General features: G+C 40.2%; 2 protein-coding genes across 2 annotated transcripts; both read right to left on the minus strand.

The window, feature by feature from the left end:
• Nucleotides 1-3,162: 3,162 nt before the first annotated feature.
• LOC124045211 (ATPase inhibitor B, mitochondrial-like) lies at nucleotides 3,163-6,091 on the minus strand. Its single transcript, XM_046364473.1, has 3 exons — nucleotides 5,789-6,091; nucleotides 4,816-4,928; nucleotides 3,163-3,452 (listed from the first exon to the last, which is right to left on the minus strand). Exons 1-3 carry the CDS (start codon nucleotides 5,855-5,857, stop codon nucleotides 3,311-3,313), a joined length of 324 nt encoding a protein of 107 aa, XP_046220429.1. The 5' UTR covers nucleotides 5,858-6,091; the 3' UTR covers nucleotides 3,163-3,310.
• Nucleotides 6,092-7,916: 1,825 nt separating this feature from the next.
• On the minus strand, nucleotides 7,917-23,424 carry LOC124046273 (CAAX prenyl protease 1 homolog). Its single transcript, XM_046366455.1, has 10 exons — nucleotides 23,071-23,424; nucleotides 20,128-20,274; nucleotides 19,906-19,992; nucleotides 19,675-19,791; nucleotides 19,381-19,533; nucleotides 15,639-15,780; nucleotides 13,892-14,067; nucleotides 13,439-13,543; nucleotides 12,633-12,776; nucleotides 7,917-9,202 (listed from the first exon to the last, which is right to left on the minus strand). Exons 1-10 carry the CDS (start codon nucleotides 23,173-23,175, stop codon nucleotides 8,978-8,980), a joined length of 1,401 nt encoding a protein of 466 aa, XP_046222411.1. The 5' UTR covers nucleotides 23,176-23,424; the 3' UTR covers nucleotides 7,917-8,977.
• Between the last annotated feature and the right edge of the window lie 362 nt (nucleotides 23,425-23,786).

The following is a 23,786-nucleotide window of genomic DNA, read 5'->3' on the forward strand; positions in this document are numbered from 1 at the left end:
ATCCTGACCGGTTGCATCACCGCCTAGTATGGCAACTGCTCGGCATCTGAACACAAGGCAGTAGAGGGTAATGCGTTCGGCCTAGTACATCACTGGGGCCAAGTTGCCAATCTACTTTGTACATGACACAAGTAATTTTACCAACAATTGTTTACAGATAGATTATTTCACTTACAATTCACTGTATCACAATTCCAGTGAGTCAGAAGTTTACATACACTAAGTTGAATGTGCCGTTAAACACCTTGGAAAATTCCAGAAAATGATGTCATGGCTCTAGAAGCTTCTGGTAGGCTAATTGACATCATTTGATTAAATTGGAGGTGCACCTGTGGATGGATTTCAAGGCCGAGCTTCAAACGAAGTGCCTCTTTAGTTGAGATCATGAGAAAATCAAAAGAAATCAGCCAATACATTAGAAAACAAATTGTAGACCTCCACAAGTCTGGTTCATCCTTGGGAGAAATGTCCAAACGCATGAAGGTACCACATTCATCTGTGCAAAGAATAGTACACAAGTATAAACACCATGGGACCACGCAGCCGTCATACCGCCCAGGAAGGAGATGCGTTCTGTCTCATAGAGACTAATGTACTTTGGTGCAAAAAGTGCAAATCAATCACAAAACAGCAGCAGAGGACTTTGTGAAGATGCTGGAGGAAACAGGTACATAAGTATCTATATTCACAGTAAAACGAGTCCTATATCGCCATAACCTGAAAGGCCACTCAGCAGGGAAGAAGCCACTGCTCCAAAACCGCCATGAAAAAGCCAGACTATGGTTTGCAACTGCACATGGGGACAAAGATCGTACTTTTTGGAGAAATGTCCTCTGGTCTGATGAAACAAAAATAGAACTGTTTGGCCATAATGACCATCATTATGTTTGGAGGGAAAAGGGGGAGGCTTGCAAGCCGAAGAACTCCATCCAAATCTTGAAGCACGGGGATGGCAGCATCATGTTGTGGGGGTGCTTTGCTGCAGAAGGGACTGGTGCACTTCACAAGACAGATAGCACCATGAAATTTATGTGGATGTATTGAAGCAACATCTCAAGACATCAGTCAGGAAGTTAAAGCTTGGTCGCAAATGGGTCTTCTAAATGGACAATGACTCCAAGCATACTTCCAAAGTTGTGGCAAAATTGCATAAGGACAACAAAGTCAAGGTATTGGAGTGGCCATCACAAAGCCCTGACCTCAATTCTATAGAAAATATGTGGGCAGAACTGAAAGTGTGTGCGAGCAAGGAGGCCTACAAACCTGACTCCGTTACACCAGCTGTCAGGAGGAATGGGTCAAAATTCACCCAACTTATGGTGGGAAGCTTTGACCCAAGTTAAACAATTTAAAGGCAATGCTACCAAATAATAATTGAGTGCATGTAAACTTCTGACCAACTGGGAATGTGATGAAAGAAATAAAAGCAGAAAGAAATCATTCTCTTTATTATTCTGACATTTCACATTCTTAAAATAAAGTGGTGATTCTAACTGACCTAAGACAGGGTTTTTTACTAGGATTAAATGTCAGGAATTGTGAAAATCTGAGTTTAAATGTATTTGGCTAAGGTGTATGTAAACTTCCGACTTCAACTGTATATACAAGGTGGTGTCAGAGAAAGGCCCAAAAAATGGTATAAAAGAATCCAGTCACCCAAGTGGTACCGGAGCACCATGTCTTGGACCAAAAGGCTCCTTACCAGCTTCTATCCCCAAGCCATAAGACTGCTGAACAACTAATCAAATGGCCTGCCCTGACTATTAACAGTCTGAGGTCCTGAGCTCTCTGGAGCAGGTTCTCATCAAGGATCTCTCTGTACATTACTCCATTCATCTTTGCCTAGATCCTGACAAGTCTCCCAGTCTCTACCGCTGAAAAATATCCCCACAGTATAATGCTGCCACCACCATCCTTTACCATAGGGATAGTGCCAGGTTTCCTCCAGACGTGACGCTTGGCATTCAGGCCAAATTAGATATTTTTTCTCATTGTCCGAGTCCTTTAGGTGACGTTTGGCAAATACCAAGTGGGTGGTCATGTGCCTTTTACTGAGAAATAGTTTTAGTCTGGCCACTACCAAAAAGGCCTGATTGGTAGAGTGCTGCAGAGATGGTTGTCCTTCTGGAAGGTTCTACCATCTCCACAGGTGAACTCTGGAGCTTTGTCCGAGTGACCATCATGTACTTGGTCACCTCCCTGACCAAGGCCAGTCTCCCCTGATTGCTCAGATTGGCCGGGCAGTCAGTTCTAGGAAATCTTGGTGGTTCCAAACTTCTTCCATTTAAGAATGATGGAGGTCACTGTGTTTTTGGGGACCTTCAATGCTGCAGAATGATTTTGGTACACTTCCCCAGATCTGTGCCTCGACACAATCCTGTCTCTGAGCTCTACAGACAATTCCTTCAACCTCATTGGTTGGTTTTTGCTCTGACATGCACAGTCAACTGTGGGAACTTCTAGACCGGTGGGTGCCTTTACAAATCATGTCCAATCGATTTAATTTACAACAGATGGACTCCAATCAAGTTGTCGAAACATCTCAAGGATGATCAATGGAAACAGGATACACCGGAGCTCAATTTCAAGTCCAATAGCAAAGGGTCTGAATACTTATGTAAATAAAGTCTGTTATTGACTTTTAATACATTTTAAAATGTTATATTGCTGAGGATATTTTAAAATCAGTTTTAGAATGAGGCTGTAACATAACAAAATGTGGAAGAATTCAAATGGGTCTGAATACTTTCCGAAGGCACAGTACGAATATATTATAGGTACTTATTTGTAGTAGTAGTTAATTAATTATTAGACATTAGCTTCTATATTATTCTTGTTACTAACTATAGTTTTTTCCCCCCGACACTCCTGAAAATGAGATTGTGCATCAAGAGATTTCATCCTTCAAATAAAAATAAATATTACGTACTCTTTGCATGGTCCAGTCAGTGTGCCGCTTATAAGTATTATAAAATGTGGGCTTAAAAATTAAGTTTAGTAATGAATTTAACATCGGTAAATGTCAAAACAGGACCCCGTTGCCCCCTATGGGCATGACGCCTCTGCTAGCTCCACGGACTGTCATCATCCTTCTGTAATGTGGCATCTCAAATCATCATCTTAGCATTAACAATAACTGAAAGCAATAACCATGAAAAAGTATAACATTTCAAATAATTGTTTTAATAACCTTTAGCATATACAGAACAATTAATCACACATACACAGAGCTGGCCCAGAGAGGCAATGCAGGCAATATCTAGGGGTTGGCAATAAAGAATCCCTGAGCTTCATTCAAATAGAGTGAGTCTCAATCATCATGATTCAGCTTTCTAATTTTCCCCTTGTGACGGTCAATCTCGCTCTGCAGCCTCGAAATCTCCTTCTTATGGTGATCAATCTCCTCTTGGTGGTGCTGCTTCAGTGCAGCCAACTGTTCCTGCTCTTTACGTCTGGATTCAGAGATAGGAAAGCATGAGGTACAGTGATGACATGAGACAGACTTCCACAAAGCCTCTATAGGTCGGGAGACTGCCACAAAACCTCTATAAACACAAAAGCATGTGGACACCCTTTCAAATGAGTGGATTCAGATATTTCAGCCACACCTGTTGCTGACAGGTGTACAACATTGAGTGCACAGCCATGCAATCTCCATAGACAAACATTGGCAGTAGAATGGCCTAGACGTGGCACTGTCATAGGTTGCCACCTTTCCAACAAGTCAGTTTGTCAAATTTCTGCCTTTAGAGTCAACTGTAAGTGCTGTTATTGTGATGAAGTGGTAGGCCACAAGCTCAAACGGGACTGGCGAGCATGTAAAAAAATCAACCTGTCCTCGGTTGCAACACTCACGACCGATTTCCAAACTGCCTCCGGAAGCAACGTTTGCACAAGAACTGTTTGTCAGGAGCTTAATGAAATGTGTTTCCTTGGCCAAGGGGCCGCACACAAGCCTAAGATCACCAGTTGCAATGCCAAGAGTCGGCTGGAGTGATGAATAACACTTCACCATCTGGCACTTCGACTGGCAAATCTGGGTTTGGCGGATGCCAGAAGAACGCTACATGCCCAATTGCATAGTGCCAAATGTAAAGTATGGTGGAGAAGGAATAATGGTCTGGGGCTGTTTTTCATGGTTCGGGGTAGACCCCTTAGTTCAAGTGAAGGAAAAATTTTATGCTACGGCATACAATGACAGACGATTCTGTGCTTCCAACTTTGTGGCAACAGTTTGGGGAAGGCCCTTTCCTGTTTCAGCATGACAATGCCCCTGTGCACAAAGCGAAATAAATAGAGAAATGGTTTGACAAGATCGGTGTGGAAGAACTTGACTGGCCTGCAAAGAGCCCTCACCTCAATCCCTTCAAAACACATTTGGGATGAATTGGAACGCCAACAGCACCAGGCCCAATGGTCCAACCTCACTAATGCTCGTGGCTGAATGGAAGCAAGTCCCCGCAGCAATGTTCCAACATCTAGTGCAGTGCTGCCCAACTGGAGATATGCTGTCCTATACGTTTTCAATCCAACCCAAATTTTGCATATCTGATTCAGCTAGTTAAGATCTTGTTGTGCAGCTAATTAGTAGTAATTTAGGGTTGGACTGAAAATTCACAGGACTGTAGATCTCCAGAAAGACAGTTGGGCAGCCCTGATCTAGTGGAAAGCCTTCCCAGAAGAGTGGAGGCTGTTATAGCAGCAAAGGGGGGGGGGGGACCAACTCCATACTAATGCCCATGATTTTGGCATGAGATGTTCAACAAGCAGGTGTCCACATACTTTTGTCAATGTACTGTATAAGCCCCAACTCACCTGAAGTACATTTCCTCCTCTGCAGCCTGTTTCTTTCCAAGGGCTCCTCCTGCCTCTCTGACAGATCCTCCGCCACCCCCTCCTTTCCCTGCACCTTTGCCCAACTCACCCAGCTGGTACATGAGGAAAGATAAATTAATAAGTAAACATAATAACTAGTTACTCCCCATTTAAGGAACATGTATGACATTGGTGTGTTGTGTAATTCACAAATTTTATTACCGAAAAAAATGACCTTCAAATTGCATAAAGCTTTCGTTGTACAATGGTAAATGCTGTTATCAGCATATGCTGTATAAAAGTAAATGGTTGTTAGTACTAATTGGTGTCATGTGACATGCACCTGAATTAGCTAAAGCAAAGATTGAAATGGGAATCTTTTTGCATGTGGAACACTAATATAATATGTCAATACATTGCAAAATGTTAGGCCATATGGCCTCACACATTGATTTTCATGCCCCAATGTAAAAACGTCTTCCTGATGTTCACTTAAAAGACCTATTGTACGGAGTTGACAAGAGAACGTCAACAATGCCTTAATTTAAAAAAAATACCTCTGACCAACAACCGCTGACAGCACCAGATACTTGTTTCAATAACGATTCATAGGATGGACGAATTCAACCAAATTCCATGAAGTCATCAGACCGGAGGTGTATACTTTTATTTTTTATAATTGGCTTTCAACTAACTGGACACATTGAACTGCTTACAAAACTATTTCGCTTCATAGAATGCTGTCAGTACAGTCGTTTGCTACAATGTTGCACCAGAATCTAGATGAAAGGTCCAAATATCTGTGAAACATTAACTGACTGACTGAGTAGGTAACAAAAATAACATTAAAAAATTGTCCAAGGCCATAGTCAAATCACCTGACAATTGAATACCACTTGTTTCACTTCAACTTTTAGACTGTATTAGCCGCGAAAAGCAAAACGTGGTCTTATCATATGTCGTGCGTTTTTACCTGGTTAGATGTCATCCTTAGCTGTGTGGTGAGTAGACTCCTAACGTCGGGTCTCAAAAACCTTGCCATTTCGCACCAAAACAACTATAATTTGACCATTTGCCCTTGTCTACCAAAATAAACCAAACAGGTCCTCACCATTGTCTAAAATGGGTGTGGAAACGGATGAGCTGAGTCTTTATTCTTTTTCGATTAAGGATCAGTTAGATCCAGCTCAATAGTACCATCCGTAAAAAGGTGTGGATTTCTTTCATTAAACACGTTTTAATACATGGCTATCAGTCTTAAACAATCAAAATGTCACTTGGAAATATGTCCACCCCTATTTGTAATGGTACGGCCTCATATACCGGACAGCGTGATACCCACAGTTTGATGTGCATGCGCTGCGCACTACGTAGTGGCGTTGCCATTTGTTTATTGCATTGGTCTACTCCAGCCTGTGAGCACTTCTGCTAAATTATAGATTTGTTTGCCATATATGCATGTTGTCAAATACACAGTAGACCTACACAACAACTACTTGACATTTACAATAAGATATTACCTTTTGTATTTTAAAATGTCCAAGTTGTTGCACAGGATACAACAGGTCTAAAACAGTACAGGGAAATTCTTACCTTAGGAGCTCTTTCCCAACAATGCAGTGATAATAATAGAAAATAGAATAACAAATGTAATTCAAATGAACACACAAGAACTACAATGTGAGTTAACACTAGAACAGACGTATATACAGGTCAGTGACAGTACCTTATTTAAGTGCAGGGCAGTGGAGGCTACTGAGGGGAGGACGGCTCATAATAATGGCTGGATCAGAGCAAATCGAATGACATTTAAATACATTGAAAACATATTTGACACCATTCCACTGACTCCGTTCTAGTCATTACCACAAGCCCATCCTCCCGAATTAAGGTGCCACCAACCTCCTGTGGTGAAGGGATACTGAAATGATTGAGGTAGGTTTATATATTTAAGTGATAACCCTACCAGTGACATTTAAGTGACTGGTAGTAGAATGTACAGGGCTGAAAAGTGATTGGTAGCAGGAATATATATATATAAATACTTACAGCCTCAATTCGGCAGGGCATGGAATCTACAAGGTGTCGAAAGCGCTCCACGGGGATGCTTCCCACAGTTGTATCAAGTTGGCTGGATGTCCTTTGGGTGATGGACCATTCTTGATAAACACGGGAAACTGTTGAGCATGAAAAACCCAGCAGTGTTCCAGTTCTTTACATAAACTGGTGCGCCTGGCACCTACCTACTACCACTTGGTTTGTGTCTTGCCCATTCACCCTCTGAATGGCACACAAACAATCCATGTCTCAAATGTCTCAAGAGCATAAAAATCTTTCTTTAACCCGTTTCCTCCCCTTCATCTACACTGATTGAAGTGGATTTAACAAGTGACATCCATACAGGATCATAGCTTTCTCCTGGATTCACCTGGCCAACCTGTCATGGAAATAGCAGGTGTTCTTAATGCTTTGTACACTGTGTATACTTGTAAACAGGAGTAATAGTGGATAAATAGATACTAATGGTAATGACAATCAATGGACAGCAGTGTAATGGAGTAATCAATAATCATTTTAGCAACAATGTAGGTTGTGTCTGTGTGGTTAGAGACTTATGGATGGGGCCTCGAGTCTGTGTGGATAGTGTGTAGGAAAGGGAGAGCAGTAACTGTTAGCCATAAGTCTTATGGTCAGGGGATAGAAGCTGTTTAGAAGTCTGTTTGCTAAGCCTTGATGCACCAGTGTCGCCTGCCAGATGAGAGCATGGAGAACATTCCCTGTCTCGGGTGGCTGGAGTCTTTGTGAAAGGCCCCAGAAAATTGCTTGACACTGCCTAGCATGTAGGTACAATAAAAATAAAAATAAAAGTGACTCCACAATGACACAATACATGATTTACCATTAATGTCTATTGGGCACAAAATAATCTGAAACAGCAAAGGCATCCAACAAATTTGTAGTCACAAGCTTGATCGTTTTACTACTTTTATAGTGAATTGGTCCCAATACTTCTGTAATTTCTAAAACGGTTCACCTGATATGGATGAAGCTGCCATGACTCACTACCATTACCAGAGCAAAGGTGAGACAAATAGGACGACTGCTGTGAGGGACTTTATTCACAATACTGCAAGAAATGTACTGTATGTCCTATATCAAACCAAACACTTGAGTTTTGTGATGTGACTTATAGCCACCCCAGTCTCCCAGCCTTCGTCAGTCAAAACTGGGTTCACGATCAAACCTCGCACATAGGCACCAGAAGTAGAGAACTAAACAATAAAACATTAACAGAAGATTCCAAACCACATTCAAATAGGCCAAAAGTTTGCGTACACTTTTCTCTTTTTGCAAAGCTAATCGCTAATCAATTATTTACAAGTACAGTATGGTCAGACCATTGTTAACAAACAAGTGCATAAAAAAAATGAAATCGTGTCAAAAACAAATGCGAAGAAATGTAACCTAAATAGTGAATTACTATGTTGTCACTGGCCAAACCTTTACTTAAAAACTATCACAAGTCACAGATCCCTGGGAAGTCACAGGCACTCAAACTATATATAACAGTTGTAGATTGAGCCAGTCAACCAGCCTAGGCAGCAGTTTATACTATTAATTAATTGATGGCCCATTCTTTGTACAAGCAATACATCCTATTGACACTTAATAATTCTGGGAGCAGTTTCTTTTTCAAACCCCTCTAAAAATGGATTGGACCGGGACCGGTACAATACAATTTGAGGTTTAATGAGAAAACATTTGGAACGACAAATTATTTGGGAAGTAAATAAAACTGAGTAAGAAATAAAAACCTTGCTGAAATATAATGAGCAATCCTTGATAAATGTGACCTGTACTAGTGGCAAGTGCTTAAAATAACATTAAGGCAATTATTTATGCCCACAATGGTTTTGTGTTTATGACATCTGTATCTTCATGTTTGCCTAGAATAAGCATAGATGAGATATCTTCGTCGTCTCATCAAAACATTTTGGTATTGTGCAAGTTTGAAATTGAAAAAAGGAACCTACTGGTGAGGATAAAGGATAACAAAAACAGGGCAACAGCAAAAGAGATGGGGAGGACATCAGAGGGCCAGAAGTGGCTTGCGGAGGCCCTTGGGGAAAGGCAGCAGACGTGGCTCTCCCTTCAGGGCCCGTCAGTCCTGCTTGGTGCCTCCCAGGGCCCGTAGGCGCTCCAGGAGGGGAGGATGGGAGTAGTGCCACATGGAGAAGAGCCAGTCGGCCACAGGGAAGCCCAGGTTGTCTTTGTTGAGCTTGATGAGGGCGGAGTAGAGCTCTGAGGCTCGGCCCATGCCCCGCGCAAAGGCATCTGCCTGGAACTCAAACCTGCGGCTCAAGACCGTCAGACAGAAGGACAGGACCTGGAGGTAGGAATAGGAAACCATTTCAGTTTTCCTCAGTGAAGTATCAGAGATACTCTTAGCATCCCACCCTCATCTCCATTTTAACAACATTTTCTGTTTAAAGCTGACTTAAAAGGAGACCACCTGCACTGATTCTCCTCACACATGAGTACTGCTGCTACCAGATTCTTATTATACTGCTCAACACTCCTTCCCCAAAACAAATGTAAATATTGTACTATAAATTGTGCCTTCCTGTAATATAAACTCAGCAAAAAAAGAAACATCTCTTTTTCAGGAGTCTTTCAAAGATAATTAGTAAAAATCCAAATAACTTCACAAATCTTCACTGTAAAGGGTTTAAACACTGTTTCCCATGCTTGTTCAATGAACCATAAACAATGAATGAACATGCACCTGTGGAACAGATGTTAAGACACTAACAGTTTACAGACGGTAGGCAATTAAGGTCACAGTTATGAAAACTTAGGACACTAAAAATACCTTTCTACGGACTCTGAAAAACACCAAAATAAAGATGCCCAGTGTCCCTGCTCATCTGTGTGAACGTGCCTTAGGTATGCTGCAAGGTTACAACACTAGGAACGCACAATCTCTCCATCAGTGCTCAGACTATCCGCAATAGGCTGGACTGAGGGCTTGTAGGCCTGTTGTAAGGCAGGTCCTCACCGGCAACAACGTCGCCTATGGGCACAAACCCACTGTAGCTGGACCAGACAGGACTGGCAAAAAGTGCTCTTCACTGACGAGTCGCGGTTTTGTCTCACCAGGGGTGATGGTCAGATTCACGTTTATCGTCGAAGGAATGAACGTTACACCGAGGCCTGTACTCTGGAGCGGGATCGATGAGGTGGAGGATCCGTCATGGTCTGGGGCGGTGTGTCACAGCATCATCGGACTGAGCTTGTTTTCATTGCAGGAAATCTCAACGCTGTGAGTTACAGGGAAGACATCCTCCTCCCTCATGAGGTACCCTTCCTGCAGGCTCATCCTGATATGACCCTCCAGCATGACAATGCCACCAGCCATACTGCTCGTTCTGTGCATGATTTCCTGCAAGACAGGAATGTCAGTGTTTTGCCGTGGCCAGCGAAGAGGCCGGATCTCAATACCATTGAGCACGTCTGGGAGCTGTTGGATTGGAGGCTGAGGGCCATTCCCACCAGAAATGCCCGGGAATTTGCAGGTGCCTTGGTGGAAGAGTGGGGTAACATCTCACAGCAAGAACTGGCAAATCTGGTGCAGTACATGAGGAGGAGATGCACTGCAGTACATAATGCACCTGGTGGCCACACCCGATACCGATTGCTACTTTTGATTTTGACCCCCCTTTGTTCAGGGACACATTATTCCATTTCTGTTAGTCACATGTATGTGGAACTTGTTCAGTTTGTGTCTCAGTTGTTGAATCTTGTTATGTTCACACAAATATTTACACATGTTAAGTTTGCTGAAAATAAGCGCAGTTGACAGTGAGAGGATCCTTTTTTGCTGAGTTTACTTATACTCAAACATTTATTCTATTCTACTGCCATTTACTTTATGTTCGTATTCTATTCTTTGCTATGTATTATTGTTGTTGCATTGTCGAGAAGGAACCAGCAAGTAAGCATTTTGTTGGACGATGTATACCATGCGTATCCCGTACATACAGTACGACTAATAAAACAACTTCAACTTTGCTTTTTTTACAACCAGATCTCAATTTCTTTATGTAAATGTCATGTTTTTTATAAACTTACCCCAACCAGCAGTTCACGTCCTCATTGTGCAGTGAGGAGACTCAGGAAAAAAATGCACCAAAAACATCCAAATATGTCCTTTTATAAACCTGAAAGGCTCTCAGTACAGTGAATCAGGTCTTTAGATGTTGTACATATGGAATTGTCATTGTGAACTACCGGTAACGTAATACTTCATTTTGTGCGATACCAGCTGTTTCCCCTATCCAGCTGTTCCATTCTCTGTACAGCCTGCTTCTAGAATGGATGGATAGGTATCACTCATGTAGCAACAAAATTGAATATAACGGTGCGGATAAAGTTTGGAATGACAATTTAATGTGTACAACATCTAAAGACCTGCATCACTATACTGAGAGATTTTCCATTTCTAAAAGATAGTGCTGAGCGATTAACTGAAATGTGTTATTTTCAATGCTTCAGTTATTTGAATTCCTGAATTGTGCGATGTAGTAGGGTGTTGTAGTTTCCAACAGACCAATAATCGATAGTGTAGCGCAGAAAATGTGGTAATTAACTACAATGACCATAATCCATTGTGCACCTACTTGTCCAGTCTGTTCCTTTTACGCCTGCTACATAAAAGAGACAGAAGAATATGAGATATGCGAGGGATAGAGAGCAGTTGGTTTGCGAGGTCTCTACCTGAAAGGACATGATCTAAGAGATTGATAGTTGGTAATCAGCAATCATAAAAGTATGTGTTATTTACTTTGCTGTCTGACAAAACCACAATTTTACTATTTCTTCATAGAAAGCAGCTCACTCTTTATAGATAAGATGACTAAGAATGAAATAATAAAGACATAAAAAATATATATATACACAACACATTTTATTAAAGTAAAGTAATATGATGGGCAGTCACTAGCATCATGGGACTTATTAATTGTTTTATTCTGTATTGTTATATCATTAAACCCACATAATGCATTTAATGTTTACAAGATTTTAAAAAAATAATCGAACCAAACTCAAAGAGGACTCTAAAAGGACGTATTTGAAGAATGTAAAAAAATGCAACATTCTGAGCCTTTACTGCACAATGAGGTGTTGGAGGGCCAGTAGGAGGCACTCTTTCCTCTGGTTTAAAAAAATAAAAAATATCCCAATGCCCCAGGGCAGTGATTGGGGACACTGCCCTGTGTAGGGTGCAGTCTTTCGGATGGGAGTTTAAACGGGTGTCCTGACTCTCTGAGGTCATTAAAGATCCCCTGGCACTTATCATAAGAGTAGGGGTATTAACCCCGGTGTCCTGGATAAATTTCCAATCTGGCCCTCAAACCATCACGGTCACCTAATAATCCCCAGTTTACAATTGGCTCATTCATCCCCCTCTCCCCTGTAACTATTCTCCAGGTCGTTGCTGTAAATGAGAATGTGTTCTCAGTCAACTTACCTGGTAAAATAACAAATAAATAAATAAATAAAATGTGGATGAAAGTATAACATGCCATTTCCATCAAAAATAGAGATTTGCTTACACATTTTATATCCTTTAATAGATACTCTATATTGTAGGTTTAGCTGTATATTTCATTGGATAATATTTGCTACTATGCCCAAGGTATTTTCGCAAAACAAACACTTGCACAGCACTTGCAGCGCTAACATCTAAGGCCTCCACTGAAGTGTATTAAGACGTTAGATATAAATGCATTGTTTAAGAGATGGGAGTCACTCACCTCATTATATGGGGAGAAGATGAATTGGAATATGATCATCAAACCAATCAACGTGGGCTGGCTGTCATAGAAACCAAAGGCTATGAATAGCTCCTTTCGTCCAATCAACACAGCAAAGAGGAAAAAGCACAAGAAGGAGTTCATCTGCAAGGACAGAGGCAGGGGGGGACAAAAATGTTACCATTACCAAGGTTTCCATTCAATTGGCGACAGATTGTAATGCAAATATATACACATTTTTTAAAATAGCAGAAAAATAGTTCACTCACCAGTGGTGTTTCCACCAAACGGACTTGTTGTGGATAAAAATCAGTGCGTGATGACATATGCACACGAAATATACTTTTTTTAGTTTATGTTATGCACCTAAACATTTTTATGTTCAATGCGTTTCTATCGCATTTTCAACTCTACCAATAGTTTTGTCACAAAAACTGTTCTTGTTAAATAGCAAATGTGCCTACTCTGGATCTTGGCAGCTGCGCTCTAGCCAACAGCTCGCAGATACAATGCGGGTAGACTAGTCTAAGTAATTAGATCATTTGACCGACACAATATCACACCATATCAAATGAACAAATGATCTGTCGGCATTTATAAAATTGTACAGAAACTCTGTTTCCATCACAGCTGTCGTGATTATTATACGTTTTTTTACACTATGACTTTACTCACATAAAACCTGTGGATGGTAACATGCTTATTGACATTTCTACATCAACATGTGAATTTCCAGGATCTGCAAGAATGGAATATTGGTATAGATCTGACATGCAAACGCATATCAAGGGAATTTCCAAACAAACCTGACTGATGACAATGTTCTTCACAGTGTGGCCCAACTTCCAGTGGCCAAGCTCGTGGCCCAATACGGCCAAGACCTCTGGGTTGTTGCAGCCTTGCTTCTTGTTCTGAAAAGAGTTAAGAACATGAATAGCTTGATGTTAATGAAGTATGTATGAAACACTGACTACATATACTAGTATACCATCTTATTGGTTTCTATGATAGGACCCCTCAACAAATTAGATTCATAACATGAAAATTGTAGTGTGCTTGCAGAGCTCCAACCAAGATGACAAAAATGTTCTGTATTGCTGAAGCTGTGCTCAGTAATAATGGAGTGCTTTGAAGAAGAAGCTTGTTTCAGCAATAAATATAATTGAAGGAAATCAAGTTGCAGTCCTGAACCTTCTTTCAGTATTTTAGATTAATAACATGTTGACACACAGTTCTCTGTGTAAAGGAGTATGTCTGACCTTGGGCTTGGCTTTGGCCTCAGTTGGTGTGTCAGTCTCCTCTGCAGGCACATTCTCTGGCTCTCCGTCCTTGTTGAGGGGAGAGTAGTCCTCCATCAGGGTGTCGAACAACACTATGCGCTTGTTCTTGAAGAACCCATAGAAGTAAGCGTTACTGTGGGAGGAGCGCTTGGAACCTGGAAGAGTAGGTCAAAACAGATCATTTCAACTAGGGCTGTCAAGAGTTAAATCAGTTCATTTTTTGCAATTTTAGTGCAGTTAATTTTTTTGAATCATGATTTAGGTGCATTATCCGAAACATTCAAAATACACTGAAAACATCCCAAATACATACCGTAATTGCTGGACTATTAAGCGCACCCGAATATAAACCGCACCCACTGAATTATTAAAAAAGATGTATTTTGTACATAAATAAGCCGCACACGTCTATAAGCCGCAGGTGCCTACCGGTACATTGAAACAAATTAACTTTACACAGCCTTTAAACGAAACACGGCTTGTAACAAAAATAAATAGGCTTTAACGAAACACGGCTTGTAACAAAAATTAAACAGTAGCCTACCAGTAAAGTCATTGGTCACTATCTTCCTCCTCCTGTGCACTGAAACCTCTGAAGTAATTTCCTTCGGTGTCTGAGTTGAATAGACTCAGAATTGCTTCATCCGATGTTGGATCGTTTTCATTGTCGCTCTCGTCACTTTCATCCGGAGGCAACTACCCCGCTGAGCTCATGCTGCCCCTTCAACACGCAGCAGTCAAGCCTTTCTAAACCAGTTGATGATAGTTGATTTTTTGACAATGCTCCACGCTGTCAGGACCCACTGGCAGACTTGACCATAAGTTGCTCTTCGCATACGGCCCGTTTTAGTGAAGGATTTCTCCCCACTTGTCATCCAAGCCTCCCACTGAACAAAGAGCGCCACCTTAAATGCACGATTTACACTGATGTCGAGTGGCTGCAAATACTTTGGGCCATCTGCTTTTCTTCCCTCTGAAAGGTTTGTTGTCTTTTTGCACTGAGTCAGTTCCTCACGCTGCTGTTTACAAAGTCTTATAATCGACTCATTAAGGCCAAGCTCCCATGCAGCAGCTCTATTCCCTTTTCCAACAGCCAGATCGATCGCCTTCAACTTGAAAGCTGCATCATATGCATTTCTCCGTGTCTTTGCCATGATGAGGGTGACAAAATTACTACCGTAATCAGAATGATGGGAAGTTTGAGCGTGCTCGATTTACGTCACATTATGTGACGGTGCTCAGTTTTTTGGCGGCATGAATCTTGTGAAAACGGGAAAAATCCATAAATTAGCCGCGTCATTGTATAAACCGCGAGGTTCAAAGTGTGGGAATAAAGTAGCGGCTTATAGTCCGTAAATTACGGTAATCTATAAAGCTAAAAACAAGTTGATATTGAGGTTAAAGAAAGTGTGGTTCCTCAATTTACCTTAAGACAAAAATTAAGACGTCAATATTCTTGTAATGTTTTTTGTATGAAAAATCGTAAATTACAGCTTAATTTTAGCAAATTCGATTAAATGTTTTTAGTGCTTGACAGCCCTAATTACAATACAACTTTACTGTCCATATGTTACAATGAAAATGTGACCACCTCCCTCTTATGCCTTGGTCTCCTCAGCACCCATTATGCTTTGGTCTCCTCTGATGATAAACAATTATAGATACAGTGGAAGCAGTCCCATCTTTTGGACAAAACTAGTTGTTGAGTTAATGTATTGTGCCTTACCTTCTACTACATAGACCTTAGTGAGGGGAAAATTGATAGACTTAGACATGCTCTCAATCTCTTCCTTCAGCTCGCCCTCTGGCAAAGGAGTAAACTTGTCAAATAGGGGAGCAATGTAATCAGCATAGATGGTCACCAGCACCTAAGAGTGAGGAAGAATGATCAGAATGAAATAGTTTAGACTAATTTGACTATAGCTTAACTCATTATGCATAATTAAATTGCTTGAGCCTATAAAACTGCTGTTTCAAGGTAGCTAGGAGGTGAAAGTAGGGCTATTACGGTGACGGTATTACCACCACACAAGTCATGCCAGCAGTCAAAGTCCACTTGACCGTTTAGTCACGGTAACTAGGTTTCTCCAAACTCTGAAGCTGCTGATGGTCATTAGTTGCCTACCAAACTTGCTAACTGACTGGTACTCAGCACTCTATTCTCCCACTAATAACTGACATCAATGCAAATGTTTTTGAAAATCAAACACTTCATGAGAGCCCATGAGCTCAACATTTCTATAGGCTCTGCAATTGCATGCGAAAACATAGTTGATGTCCTCTATTAAAAAGCGGTGGATCCCATTAACTTTCTATAGGGTAGGCCTGCTATATTTTATATTCTCAACTATCCTAATATTAAGCACATTGCTTCGCTTTACAACAGCAGTATAGCCTATCTGGCTGCCATGAAAATGAACTACGGGAAAAGCGTCCTCCATTCACTATTTAAGTGCATAGACTTTTGGTTCCAACCACCGTGTCTTTGTGAGACGCAGAGTATGTAAACGGATCATCTCCGTATGTGTGGTTCACATCATGAAGCGTGGAGGAGGAGGTGTGATGGTGCTTTGCTGGTGACACTGATTTATTTAGAATTCAAGGCACACTTAACCAGCATGGCTACAACAGAATTATTCAGTGATACGCCATCCCATCTGGTTTTTGACTTAGTGGGACTATTAGTTGTTTTTCAACAGGACAATGTCCCATCAAGGCAAAGGGTGGCTACTTTGAAGAATCTCAAATATATTTTGATTTAACACTTTTTTGGTTCCTGCATAATTCCATATGTTTTTTCATAGTGTTGATGTCTTCACTATTACCGTACAATGTAGAAAAGAGTAAAAATAAAATGAAAAATGAGTAGGTGTGTCCAAACCTTTGACTGGTACTGTATATTATTTAGTATATATAAAGAGAACATTAAATGAAGAATAGTCTGATGGGTGACAATATTAGCCATTCACTTGTGAAATATGTATTATCATATCATTATATCATTATCAAACAGTGCATGCCTTTTGTGACCTTTTCAAATCATAGTTGCACACATCATATAGCCTAGGCCATAGGCCTATATGTATCACAACTAATGTGGCCAAATCATTTTAAGAAGGTAAACACATTAATCCACTTTACAACTGATGTAGAGCCTAACTGGCATACATAGACGGTGCATGAGTTTCAACTTTGGGGAAGATCCTTTTCACCATAAAAATGCACCTTTATAATAAAGCATTACATGCATAATTACATTTGCGGTCACTTTTGAGAATGTTTTTTTTCCTGCTACTTGATTGCATTTTGGAACGTTCGCACTTATAGCCTACTGCCATGTGTGCATTGCTGCGCATTGGTGTTTAGGAATACATTACCGTTCAAAAGTTTGGAGTCACTTAGAAATGTCCTTATTTTTGAAAGAAAAGCACATTGTTTGTCCATTAAAATAACATTAAATTGATCAGAAATACAGTATAGACATGTAATGTTGTAAAATACTATTGTAGCTAGAAATGGCAGATTTTTTATGGATTATCAGAGGGTCATTATCAGCAACCATCACTCCTGTGTTCCAATGGCACGTTGTGTTAGCTAATCCAAGTTTATCATTTTAAATGGCCAATTGATCATTAGAAACCCCTTTTGCAATTATGTTAGCACAGCTAAAAACTCTTGTCCTGATTAAAGAAGCAATACAACTGGCCTTCTTTAGACTAGTTTAGTATCTGGGGAATCAGCATTTGTGGGTTCGATTACAGGTTCAAAATGGCCAGAAACAAAGTACTTTCTTCTGAAATTTGTCAGTCTATTCTTGTTCTGAGAAATGAAGACTATTCCATGCGAGAAATTGCCAAGAAACTGAAGATATCGTACAATGCTGTGTACTACTCCCTTCACAGAACAGCGCAAACTGGCTCTAAACAGAATAGAAAGGAGTGTGAGGCCCTGGTGCACAACTGAGCAAGAGGTCAAGTACATTAGTGTCTTGTTTGAGAAACAGACGTCTCACACGTCCTCAACTGGCAGCTTCATTAAATAGTACCCGCAAAACACCAGTCTCAATGTCAACAGTGAAGAGACGACTCCGGGATGCTGACCTTCTAGGCAGAGTTCCTCTGTCCAGTGTCTGTTCTTTTTTCCCATATTAATCTTTTATTTCTATTGACCATAATAATAATAATAGTCTGATATGGATTTCTCTTTGCAACTCTGCCAATAGAATAGGTCAACTTTTGTACTATTGGGGATAGTAGCACAGCATGACATAGGCTAGTGCAGGGCTCATCAACTAGATTCAGGCGCGGGCCGATTTTTTTTCTTGAGTGGATGGTCGGGGGGCCAAAACAGAATTACAAATCATTTGTAGTCTGCAAATTGACCAAAAGAAGACCAAACATACATAATATTTGACTAAAACAATAATTTCAAACCTTGCTTACATTTGTACACAATCACATCTCTCCGTTGGAGCTGAGATGCCAGTGAGAAGGACCAGATCACATGACGGGCATTGGCTAATAAGAATTTAGATATCTGGGAGAGCCATGTGAGAGGTGCTTAGGAGCATGGCAGCCGGGAGAAGGAAATTATAATTATTTTATTCAGCCCAAGTGCACAACAAGTGGCTGCAAAAGGCATGGATTTTTTTAGGGGGCATTATGGTCACACAAGGGGGATGCCGCCAGGAAATTCAAGGCATGGTGAGAATATTATCAAGTGCCTGTCAAATTGTGAATGAGAGACTGATGAAGTGTTCAGCCTGCGCAAGAAACAAAATCAGAGCTCATGCCTTTCATGCAACTTTTTTCAAATCATCATTAGGTTTGCATCATGTAGCCTTAGAATGTATTTTTTTAAATTAAAAAACATATAGCCTAACGTTTTGTATCACAACGAAAGTTGCAAAGTAACTAAGTTAAGCACATAGGAGAACCTGTTTCTTTGTTAACCGCTCAACATAGAATAGCCGTATGTGTGCACTTCCTTAGAAAATATCCTTTCTATATTGCTACATTCAATTGTATTCTACATACTATAAAATAATAAAAAAGAATGCCACGGAATTCTAAGCAAATCTTGTCTACTAAATGAACTAGTGTAGCCCACAGCCATATGGCATAGCCAGATGAGGACCTAACATAATGACAACTCAGAATATGCTATTCTGTTCTTTTGAAATAGACTACATTTTCTTCATATCATGCTTCTTTAGACTGGTCTAAAATAAATCATAGATTTATTGTGATGGTGTAGGCTATATTAAATGGATTTATTATACTTTTTAAAAATGTAGATGTTCCCACGGTCTGCATTAGTAGCTTGTAGGCTACGTGTGAAAGCCAGGAGATGCTAAACGTGTTTACATTAATTCACGGTCCATTAACATGAGACCAGCAGTTATTTGCTTGACAATCACCGGCTGACAAAATTTCATGACCGCCACAACCCTAGGTGAAAGGACTAACCAGAGAGACCCCCAGTGTGAAGAGCCAGGCGTAGATAAAGAAGAAGTCTCCACCAATCTTGATGATGTAGAGGAGCAGTGAGGTCACTGGCAACAAGATACACTGGGTCACAATAAACTTCTTCACAGCATCCTTCAGGAAGAACCCCAGCGTCTGAAAGAAGAACCGTAGGCGACAGCAAAAAAACACAGACTGTATGTTTAAAACCATGCCAGGGAAAAAGTGTAATTGGTTCAAACTACGAAACGTTTGCCTGTATAATAAGGATGTCCCCAGAGAGTTTGGACATGGTACCTGCTGGTTGAAGCCATGCTTCTCCTCAATGACAAAGGTGTTGTAGATACTCCAGGGAAGACCAGTGAAGGCACTGAACAGAGTCGCAAGCATCAGAAACGAAAGAGACTGGAAGATCTGAAAGAAAAATAACCATTTATCAAATATATATATGAAATATATATAATGATTCAAGAAAATAAACCTTCGTAATACTGGACTGATCATTTTAACCGTGGAGCAGTCACACACTTCATAGTCGGGACCCAATCCAAAACGAGCAGTCACAGTCCCAGCAACTTTCCAAAGGAAAGGGATTCCACCAAGGAGCAGGATCAGCTATGAGACAACAACAGTGTTAAAAACACAAAATTCCCTGTTTGGTGATATGATCTGTAAGCAGATATAGGCAACTACGTTCTAATATAACAAAGTAGGTCCTAACAAACCAATGGATCTTTTAGCTGGACCTACCGTCCCCTCAGTTTCTGAATATAGTCCAGACCAAAAACTGAAGTTGCTCTTGTCCAGTTGATAAAGACGTGACTTCTCAAAGGTATCCGTGTCCATGATCTTCCCCAACTCTTGTGGCACGTGCATGGTCGATCTGTATGTCCTCCGCTATGTGGTTAGAAGGTTATGCTATGTGGTTAGACAAGTTATTCATATTATTTTTCCATTCATATAGCTAATCCTAAAGGCAGTTTCCATGTTACAGAATAAAGTTAACTTTTAGATAAAACAATTCCAAACAGTCCTTTACAAGTCAGAATGTTGACTAAACTTAATTTGAACTGACTCGGCCAATTGTCTATTGGGTTGGTCCTTCAGCTGGTCTAAATTTGACAAAATATCCACAGGAAAGTATTATCGAAACGCAGGTTTCTGTGTGGCTATCCCGATTTATTTGCTCATCAACTAAAGGCACAAGACAGAAGTAAGTACATGCAAGCAAACTAACCAACGTCTTGCATGCATTTAGCTACATGGTTTTGCGCATGTAACCGGTGACAGGCATTTGGCAGTACTGGCGGTCTAAAAAGTTGACAAAATAATACTTTCCTGTGGATATTTTGTCTCAAGTTTCAACCAGCCGAAGGACCAACTGCACAGACAACCAGTAGACTAGCTAAATTAAAATGTAATTGTATTCATCATTCTGGCTTGTAAGGAAATGTTCCATGTTTTTGTGGTGCTTTGTTTCAGACTGTATATCAACAATTGGTATAACACTGATTTTAGGCAATCCTGAAGACAATCCTGAAGACAGCGTTGTTCTTGGAAAAATATTGAGAGACTGGCAAACACCAGTCAATTGGTGACAGATTCATGCAAATATTCCAAAAAACGCACCAAGACAATATGCGCATTTTCCCACCAGTGGGAAGTCTAAACAGACTTGTCGTGGATAAAAATCACTGCATTATGACGTAATGCACAGAAAATATATTTTTTACCTTACCTTTTACCTTTTCATGTACCGAATAAAAATCTTATGTTCAATGTGTTTCCATTGCATTTTCAACTCTACCAATAGAGTTGAAACAAAACCTGCGTTAAAAAGCAAATGTGCCTACTTTGGTCTTGGCACATGGACTCTAGCCAACAGCTTGCAGATACAGTGCGGGTAGTCTAGTCTACATGATGAGATTATTATGGATAGCCTTGAATTGAGAATATTTGTATTTGTCAATCAGAAGTCAAGCATTGATCATCATGTCACTAAAATAAGACCTTAGATATTTTTTAGAAAAGAGCACCAAGATCACTGTGCAATTTCACCACCCTGTGAAGTTAATCATAACTTATTTCATTTATATCCTAATAAACTCCATGGTTTCTCCGAGTCATATTGGGAGGACCACACACACCATATCATCGCATTATTTCGATACGTTGGTAATTATATCAATGTTTTCGCATAAAGGCGTTTCAACCTCCATTTCTTACATAATACATTTTACCGACACAAAAAGATCATACCATGTCGAACAAACAAATGATCTGACAGCAATTGAAAAATAGTACAGAAACTTCCCGTTTCCAGCACAGCTGGCGCAATATTTTTTTAAATACGGTATGACTTTACTCGTATAAAAACTGGACTGAAACATGGTTATTGAAACAATATACATGAAACTGAGTCAGCATACTGCTATCTAGCTCTCGAAATCCCTTCAGCCATTTCATTCGCCCACATTTGGCTCCTTGTAAACGACAATCACTTTTGAACATATGCTGAAATGCCCCTTATCTTTCATGTCAGTGAGAAATAATCTTTCAAATAAAGAATATGCTTACTGTAGTAGTTTTGCACAGATCCATACACTTTGTGCCTCCAGCTGACAAACTACACTTCCTCATTTACATTTACATTTAAGTCATTTAGCAGACGCTCTTATCCAGAGCGACTTACAAATTGGTGCATTCACCTTATGACATCCAGTGGAAACAAATTGGTGCATTCACCTTATGACATCCAGTTATCTTACACACAGATGTTCAAAGCATGCTCGATTGCTAATTAGCACTGGTGGCGGCCTTTGTCTTCCATAAACAAGTGCTGTAACATGGAGACATGGCGCTGTGGGAACACTAATCCTAAAAAAAAGTGTAGCTACTAATGTACATTTTGTTTTTTATTAAGCATTTATGGCTGATATGAAAGACACATTCCTTATGTTTCCAAAAAAGTACCGCAAGCTAATTTTCACCTAAAATCTAACCAATCTAACTGCCTGTAGCTCAGGACCTGAAGCAAGGATATGCATATTCTTGATACCATTTGAAAGGAAATACTTTGACATTTGTGGAAATGTGAAATGAATGGAGAATATAACACATTAGATCAGGTAAAAGATAACCCGATGTAAAAAAAATGTTTGTTTTTTTACCATCTTTGAACTGCAAGAGAAAGGCCATAATGTATTATTTCAGCCCAAGAGCAAATTTAGATTTTGGCCACTAGATGGCAGCAGTGTGCGTGCAGTTTTAGACTGATACAATGAACCATTGCATATATGTTCAAAATGTTGTAGCAAGACTGCCCAAATGTGCCTAATTGGTTTATTAATACATTTAAATTCATAATTGTTCACTCTCCTAAAACCATAGCATGGTATTATTTCACTGTAATAGCTACTGTAAATTGGACAGTGCAATTAGATTAACAAGAATGTCATATTTCTGCCCATATGAGATATGTCTAGGTCCTGGGGAAAAAATGTTGTTACTTAAACCCTCTTGCTAATCACATTAGCCGTTAGCCGATCCCGTAGAGGTTATTAACAAACATCATCGGTCAGAAGGTTCTATTGTCAATTGAGTAGTTAGAGTAGTTACGTCTATGAATGGGGCAGCAGCGGGGGCCTGGTGCGGTATTGACAGAGACAGTTACGAAACAAAGTAAACAATTACCTGTCTGTACGCAAGGTAGGCCTCCCATAGATAAACCGTCCACGAGAACACCAGAACAGCATAAAATATCTTATTTTCGATTGGTAGGTCAAGTATCGTTTCCATCTTTATTCTGGCCTATTTGAAGTTACCACGGTAGCTAGTTGGACTGCCGCCCGTCGTTCACACACCTTCCGGTCTTTATTCAGAAGATATTTTTATTTATTTAAATAACTCAGTAACTTATGTTGATATACGCAGTTTAAATTGACTAGCATTCACCAAACCACTCAAAATGATGGCTAGCTCATTCGCTTCCAATTTCCATGAATTCATGCAATGGTATGGTGCAGCAGTTCATTTTGCTCCCCGTAAAACAAATGATGGCACTAACTAGTTCCATGCTTGTAGTGAGCAATAGGTATAGCAAAGATTTATATAACTAAACCAAGATAAACCACAGCCCGTCGTTTCAAATGGGAATACATTAGTCACAGTGGGCAGAAAAAGCAAGGAGTTGGGCAGAGCTAGCGAGATCCTATTGGGCGCGTTCTAGCATACATTGCGTTCATGCCTACTCTGTGAAATTCGCATGTGTAGTAATCCAATTCGCCTATGCGCTCCTTCTAAATAACGCACGTTTTTAAAACTTTGACAAATGGCAAAGTCTCCAAAACGTAGTCCACTCTGATCGTAACATATTTTTGTTTTGGGAATAGAAAACTGTATTGATATCA

This window comes from Oncorhynchus gorbuscha, linkage group LG10, assembly GCF_021184085.1.
Source record: "Oncorhynchus gorbuscha isolate QuinsamMale2020 ecotype Even-year linkage group LG10, OgorEven_v1.0, whole genome shotgun sequence".
NCBI classification, from domain to species: Eukaryota; Metazoa; Chordata; class Actinopteri; order Salmoniformes; family Salmonidae; genus Oncorhynchus; species Oncorhynchus gorbuscha.